General features: G+C 38.7%; 1 protein-coding gene across 1 annotated transcript in view; it reads right to left on the minus strand.

Annotated features, from left to right (window-relative positions):
* Window positions 1-8192, minus strand: part of tmeff2a (transmembrane protein with EGF-like and two follistatin-like domains 2a) — a 119794-nt gene that overhangs the window by 65389 nt on the left and 46213 nt on the right. The window contains exon 3 of the mRNA XM_007552287.2: window positions 4187-4316. Within this exon, the coding sequence (XP_007552349.1) occupies window positions 4187-4316 (130 nt within the window). The remainder of the gene's footprint in view (window positions 1-4186; window positions 4317-8192) is intronic.

Here is an 8192-nt window from a genome sequence, read left to right on the forward strand (position 1 = left end):
ACACACACACACACACACACACACACACACACACACACACACACACACACACACACACACACACACACACACACACCCACACAGTTCCTCTCCATTCACGGCTCCTTTAATGGACTTCTGTCAGAGCAGCTAACTGAGTCAGCCAGTCTGATTCACATAGCTCTACAACGCGCCGCGCATCACCTCGCCAGTGGAGCTGCTCAGCCTCAACCATCAGCACATTATTCACAACGTGACTCATTAGCTGGTAGATTCCTCCTTCAACCAGCTCATCCCGCTAAGCGTGTCACTTAAGGATTAAAGTGGCAAAGACAGAAAACAAAAATGAAAGAAATTAATACCAAGATTAATTCAGTCCAGATGGGGTGTTTTTATACAAACCAGCTCCATAACAAAGTTATTATAGTTAACTAATGAACATTTTGTCAAAAACTGACAAAAATGTTCATTGATTGTAATTAATGGAAAAGCTATAAACTGAAACTAAATCATGTGTTTATAAAACTAAAACATACTGAAATTATAGATGTAATATCCTTTATTTTTGTGATCATGAATCTATTTTTTAGCCTTTTTAACTGATGTGAAATGGATTTTTTTCCTCCACACAAGCAGTTTGTCAGCTTTGGGCAAATTACGGCGCTTATGCAAAATGGCAACAAAACACCAACAATAATTTAATACATTATTTTAAAGGATTATCTTCTGTTTCACTGCCCAAATGACATAAACATAAACACAAGACTTTTTGAATTCTGCACCTAAAAATGAACCAAAGTCTGAAAAAATTAAAACTACTGGACCGCCGTCACAAAGGTTTAATCTGATGCTAACAGGCGGGATCGTGTTTTTCCGAGCCGTCTTTAAATGCACCGTGAGCGTATACATGCAGTTTCTATAACAAATGTGTGCAAATGTTTGTCGCTATGCTGCTAAAGGAGAGAAAAAACAGTTTGTAACAGCGTTATTTCCATTAAGTAAGAAATTAAAAGTGCCATATGAAAAAAAAAGTTAGCTTTATTGAGAACAGACAAACCGAGCACTGTAAAAGCACATTTTGCCAACTGTTGTTGTCTAAAACAAAATAAAATAAAAAAATAAAAGCTACTCAGCTAAAACCTAAAAAGGCTGATTTCTAGTGAACATCTCTCATTCTGTTTAATTAAAATAAAATTTTTTAATTTATTTTAATTCACTTAATTTTGTGTATTTTTATGTTTTCCAGTTAAATTTTTTGTTATTTTCCTTTTGAGATTTTATTTATTTTCATTTCAGTTCAATTTGTTGCAATTTTATTTAATCTTTATGTAGTTTAATATGTGCATTGCAAAAACAAGAATCTTACCAAATATTTTTGTCTAGTTTCTTGTGTAAATATGTTTGTACAGTTGAAATAAAAAAACAAACTTACGTGTAACTTTTCAGCAACAAATATTTAGGTAAATTATTCCTAAATATTATTGAAAACGTTCCTAGTTCCACTGGCAGATGAATTCACTTATAGTAAGATATTTTCCATATTATGAGTAAAATAACCTGTCAATTGAATTAGTACTTTTTCATCAATAACAAACAGAATGAGGGACATGTTGACTAGAAATCAGCATCTTCAGCTTTTAGCTGTGCAGCTGTTTTGAGTACAAATAAACAAACCAAGTTTAAACTTATTGGGCTTCATTTGCTCTAAATGTTGCCAGAGATCCAGGAGACTTTTAGCTCTGTGAACTAAAATTCACAGAGAAATGTTGCTGAATGCTCAGTGAGTGATCAGAAATAGTGATGCATTCTTTATGCAGCACTCCTGCTCTTCACAGCACGGCTAATGGAGAGCGCCACCTTTCCGACCTCTCCGACCTGCGACGCCCACGCAGGCGCTTCAACCGCTTCAACACCAAGCTTCATCAGCTAACTCTAATCCCAATTATGTGTAAAAATGACACCAAGTCTTTTCTCTTTCCAGAGGTGGAAAGACGAGGCTCAGGTGATGCCATCAATGAAAGCGGCTCATAAAAACACAATGAATAAAGGCTGTTAGATCAAAAAAAGAAAAAAGATAAATTTCATAGATAAATTACTGGAATCAGCTGGAGTAACTGTGTGTGTAATTATATAAAGTCTCTGTTGGTCTGCCAAATAAACAGCCTCTATTGCAACAAAACAAATCTGTGCTAATTAAATGTTAGCTGTTTTCTGCAGCTAGCAGAGGATCACAATGCAACCAGAGAGTTGAAGTAAACACAAGACGATGATACGCATTCGATAGATTCATATTAGTACAGAATCTGGACAATATTTCTGAAGCAATGTTTCTTTAAAGTGTAACTAAACCATAAATTAACTTATTTTTGGGTAATAAACTCTCTAAATTAATCCTTAAATGTTTGAACTTCATGTTTCTGTGCTGATTTTGACATTTTAGTGTAAATTTGTTTAGTTCTGCAGTATTTTTGCCTGAAAGTCGTCTCAGTGCTGCCCTCTTTGGGTTGAACAGAGGCTACTGCAGTTGAATTTTCCTATTAGTTACAACTGTTCAGCAGAGAAATCGCCGCTTCATATGCTGTCACCATAAATATTTCCAGTAATATGTCTAGATTTGTCACTGTTTGAAAAAAAGTCACTAGATTGATCTAAAAAGTTGGTAAATATAACAACAAAGTGCCAAATTGGCAACATATTGTCTTTCTTCCTGAACTCTGCTTATTCCCTCTTGTCCTCCCCACATTTGGTCACGCTCCTAACTGTCTCTTGGCTCTGCCCACTGTCTGAATGACTTTGAAATGCATTAAAAACAGCATTTTTCTTCATAGTGATGTTAAAATAAATTTGCCGGCTGAATAACTTCCACTTGTTGATCAGTCGTATAACTTTTGTTTTGAATTATCCTTCCTGTTCTTAGATGTAAAGGTTAGCTTCACCTAAATTAATTTTTCCTGATAAATTCTAAAGCGCTAAATTATTTGGCTGTTCTGTAAACGTTCAGTTACATAGTATGCCTCCCTTCATTAAGTGACTCTTTGGAACAGACCTTTCTCTCATGGTTTGAGTTTTTAGTTGTTGAGTTTTGGTAACTATGTTGCTAATTTTGGTTGCTAATTTTGACTACAACAGAACTAGGTAGTCCTACAGCGATGCATTCTGGGTACAAAGTAAATGTCATCTGTTAAACTGCGTCACGGGTGGAGAACATGAGAAGAGGAAATGGAACTGCTGGGTGAACAGACTTCAACCACTTCAAAATAAGAGCATGAATATAAACGTTTATTCTTAACAGTCAATAACCAAAAGTTCAACACAGAAAAGCTAAATTAGTGCTTTAGAATTTATCCAGAAAAATTAAGGGGAAGCTAAAGTTAGCTAAATGTTTTTAAAGTTACCTAAAGCACAAAATGAAAAATTAGCTCCCCTATTAGCATAATAGTGGAAGTTGTTAGGTTGAATATATTTATATTTATAAAAGAATAAATCCCTTTTCCTGTTATTGACAAAAAATTTTTTAGCGCGTTTGAAAGGTAAACAATGTTTTAACAAATTATTTATTGGTCAGCGTTAGCAATAGTTTAATCCAGAGAAAAGCAGAAAAGCTGCAGCCATGATAACTTTACATCAAAACAACCTCAGAAATTCAGGAAGAACCAGGACCAACAGCTAACCAACACCACCATGGATGAAATTAGGATCAAAACACAATTCAAGACAAACTTCTCCCAGCGCGTCCAGTGCAGTTTGATGAGGATCAGTGGATTCCCCAGCATAAAAAAGGCTAAAGTTGTGAAAAAGTCGATCAAAGATCAGAGCAAGTCAGGAAACGCCATTGATCTGAGCAGAAAGCAGATGTAGAAACAGAAGCTGAAAACCCACAAGCACTAAAAAGACAAGAGTAGGTCAATATGAGTCAGGGTTTGATCCTCAGGTTCATCTGCAGCATGATGAAGAGGATCACAGGAAGCATTGATATTTATTTTAACTCAGATTAATGCATCTACTTCATGAAACAAAGTTAAAACTCTATTAATTTCTTTATTATTTTAGGAGTTGCTCCATTCTTCCACCTTATATCTGCAGGAACTTTCCCTCCTGACAACAATAAACTGTCCCCAAACATGTTTGTGCATTTGCTCAGTGTTCTAGGCTCCTCTGCAGCTGTGTGTGTGTTCATGTGTGTGTGCTATGATATAAATCCGCGTACCGGCAGGACAGTCTCCCTCTGACATAATAAGGACTTCAGACTGCAGCTTGCAGGCGTCTCTGCGGAGGAAACACTCGTTCTGGTAGTTCTTGTTGTTGGAGCCGCACACCGGGGCGTAGTCGTTGTTGCACTGCAGAGGAAGAGAAAACCAGGACAAAAAAACATTCAGAAACTGATACCTGAATTCATTAGGGTCTAAGGATGAAATGAAACTGACCAACAAGTTTACATTTAGTACATTCAGTATTTTCAAATCAAACAGAAAAGTTCACTTTCTGAGCTGTGAATGAACCAAAACAGAAGCCAGCATGGAGGAATCATCTTCAGATTAGTTCATGGAGTCTGAAGGTTCATTGTTACTGTCACTCTACTACATGTTAACGGGAGAATCTGTTACCTGAACTATAAAACCCAGAGGCTGGGGAGGAGATGACAGGGGAACCAAACGAACCAGTCAGATGTGATGAGGAGCAGCTGTGGCTGAATGCAAGCTTGGAAACTAACAGTCCACCTGATAGTCCGGTAAACTCGGTTTGGTTCGAGACCAAAACTTCATCATCTGTTCCGTCTCCAGCTGCTGTGGTTCTCTTTCTCTCTGCTCTGAGTCAAACCAACCAAAACCTCTGAAAAAACGGTTCCCCTCCTGGCCTGTGGGGGCGCTGCAACAAGAACCACTGAAGAAAATAACACTAAAACCTCCTGAAGAAGTTGGGCGCAACTTCTGTCCTGACAAAATGGAAACAAAAATGAAGTGGCATCAGATTTTAGTGGTTTGAGGATTTGTCTTTTGTTTTTGGATAAAGACCAGGAGTAATTTCTCCCTCTAGCGCTAAGCTAACATATCTGTTTTGGAAGTATTTACCCAGAATGCCCTGCGTTGTAGTCGACTTCCTGCTTTTGGTCAGTCTCTGGTCCGCTTGGCGTTGACATATGCATTCAAACCAAAGCAGAGTTCACTTCAACCAAACCCAGAGCGAAGTCTGGAGGACCAGAGTTTGATTTTTTGGGTCCATTAGCATTCACACGCCCCAAATGAACTGGACAAACGGACTGGAGTTGGATTAAATCGGAATAAACAGGGCTGGCGGTAAGGCACCCAAAGAGGAAACTTATGGGAGATGAACAAAAACTCAACGAAACTACAAATCACAAAAGATAAATCATAGATCTAAGGCTACATTTACACAGCAGCTAAATGTGACTCAACTCCAACTTCTTCACCACAAAATAATCCGATTTGAGCCACTTGCATATGTGAAACAAAATAGTATCCGGTTGTTTTGAAAGTGTCCGCAGTTTGACATGACACATGCGTCATAATTCTGCACCAGAAGAAGTCAGACGCTGTAAATCTAAACAACGGCTCAGAATGATAATTATGACATTATGAAAGGAGTCTGTCAGTGAACGCCTCACATCAATCCCATCGGTCTTCGTTCCGACTCCACATCCAAACAGACGAATCTACAGAAACTGAAGACCAACACTCTCTAGTTATTAACTTCCTTCATCTTGTTATGATTTGGTGATGACACCATAGGGTCTGGATAGCTCTGAAATTGATCCATAAGCGCCGGCGCCGGCCGTATTACTTCCATAAACATCGCGCTGCTGTGTGACGTCAACGTTCTTCTTCAATTAGGAGTCGTAAACCGTTCACACAGAAGTCTGACTACGGTTGTGGATTTCATCCAAAAAATGTGATCATCAAAAGCTGCTGTCTGAAAGTAGCGAAAGATCACAAAAAAAACACACAAAATAATAGAATAGTTCTCTCGGTTTTGCCTTTTTGTTCTCACTTCCTCAATTCTTTATCATAAAGAATAAATTTCAAGTATATTTCTTTCTTTTCTGTGTCTGTCTGATATTTCTGTGAAAATGGTTAAGAACTGGACTGAAACTGTGAAAAAGGAGCCAAATTTGGAAGAAAAGCTGAAGAGCTGAATCCAGACCAGTTAAAGGATGAATTTATGGCTGATTGGAGGGAAAACGAGAAGGATGAACGAACAGGTTTGAAGCTATCAAAGTGATGACTTCCTGCAGCCATTTTCTACAGTTTAGCCTCTGTTTTCTGTGTACATTCAGCTGGGAGGAAACTAATTCATTACCAGCTCTAAAATGCTGAGTCCTTCCATTCAGAACCAGGATGCATGCTGCGCAGATTTTTAATCATTTTTTAGCTTTAAAACAGAATAAAAACAGCAACTTGTTCTGTTTTTCGTCGTTCTCCGTATTTTGGATCTGCGAACGGCCGTGGAGCTGTGCAGAAAAACAGCTTCCCCCTCCTGCTGATCTGCTCGTGTTGCTCCACTGGAGCAGTGGGAGGTTAAGTGACTTGCTCAAGGGCACTCAGGAAAATAGCTGTTAAGGTACAGAGGAACATTACTCATTCATATCCCCACACGGCTTGCTGGCTGCAGAACACGCTTGGCTCTTTCAGATGACTGATGGCGCTGCAGGACTCAGTCTCTGTGTCCCTCTTTTTGGGGCAGCAGAGATATTCATTTGATTTCATATTGATTTTTTTATTCCCCCCCCCCCGCTGCTACACCGCTGGAATAACAAACGTGATTATTCAGTGGAAAAATATTACCCACAGTTCCCTGGGAAGAGGCCCCAGCTGTCAGAGAAGCTGCTGCACGATACCTGGTTACTTTATTAAACGATGACAAACGTTTGGTGAAAAAGTATGAAACTTCACAAGCATGGAGAAGGAACGACGAATAGATTCAGGATTTTTATGCCTGAAATAATTCACATGTGAAATAATAGTTGATTTTTAAGAAATATTTCTCACAACTGTAACAGTACAGAAATCACTACCAGCTTTTTTCAGCAGATCTGATCTTAAATCATTATTTTTCCTCGCTTTTTACTTTTTTCTACATTTTTATTTAAATGACAGAAAATATTTTTCAAAAAGTAGCTTTATTATTTAAAACAATACAGACATAATATTAGCAGAATTAAGGTGGAATTTTACAAGAAATAATGTTTTTAAACCAGGTTAATACTGAGCTGGCATCGTGTTAGTAGTTAGTACAAACTTCCACTAATCTGCTAATGACAGAGCTAATTTTTAGCTTATCATTTTTGCTAACTTAAAACATTTAGCACACTTAGCTTCCCCTAAATTAATTTTAACAGATAACTTAAAAAGCACTAATTTACGTATCTGTTTTGTAAACTTTCAGTTCAATAAAATTTGACATGTGTTGAAATTTTGGCTATTGACTGTTTTCTCCCTCATCGTCTTTAGTATTAGCTTCAGCATTCTTGCTAACCTTGAAAACATCCAGGGCACGTAGCTTTGCCTAAATTAATTTTTCCAGATAAATTCAAAAGCACTGTAAACTTTTACTTTAATAAAGTTTGACATTAGTGCTGAAGATTTGATCAATGACTCAAGAATTGTATAAGAAGTTGGCTATTTATATTCATGCCCTTATTCTGAAATGGGTGAAAACGACACTGCAGTTCTGTTTCCTGTCCTGATGTTCTTTATTTTTTCACAATAACTTTATTTGAAACAGTAGAGCTGGAAAAGGGTAGACTGCCTTCTCCGGGTCAGGGGGGTCGTCCTGCCTCAAGTGGAGGAGTTTAAGTATCTGGGGATCTTGTTCACGAATGAGGGAAGAAGGGAGCGGGAGATCGACAGGCAGATTGGCGCAGCGTCTGCCGTGAAACGGGCGCTGTACCAGTCCATCGTGGTGAAGAGAGAACTCAGTCAAAAAGCGAAGCTCTCGATTTACCGGTCGATCTACGTTCCCACCCTCATCTATGGTCATGAGCTTTGGGTCATGATCGAAAGAACGAGATCACGGATACAAGCGGCCGAAATGGGTTTCCTCCGCAGGGTGGCTGGGCTCTCCCTTAGAGAGAGAAACTCGGTCATCCGGGAGGGACTGAGAGTAGAGCCACTGCTCCTCCACTTCGAGAGGAGCCAGTTGAGGCTCGGGCATCTGGTCGGGATGCTTCCTGGACTCCTCCCTGGTGAGGTGTTCCG

Source organism: Poecilia formosa, unplaced genomic scaffold (assembly GCF_000485575.1).
Source record: "Poecilia formosa unplaced genomic scaffold, Poecilia_formosa-5.1.2 Scaffold47, whole genome shotgun sequence".
Lineage (NCBI taxonomy): Eukaryota > Metazoa > Chordata > Actinopteri > Cyprinodontiformes > Poeciliidae > Poecilia > Poecilia formosa.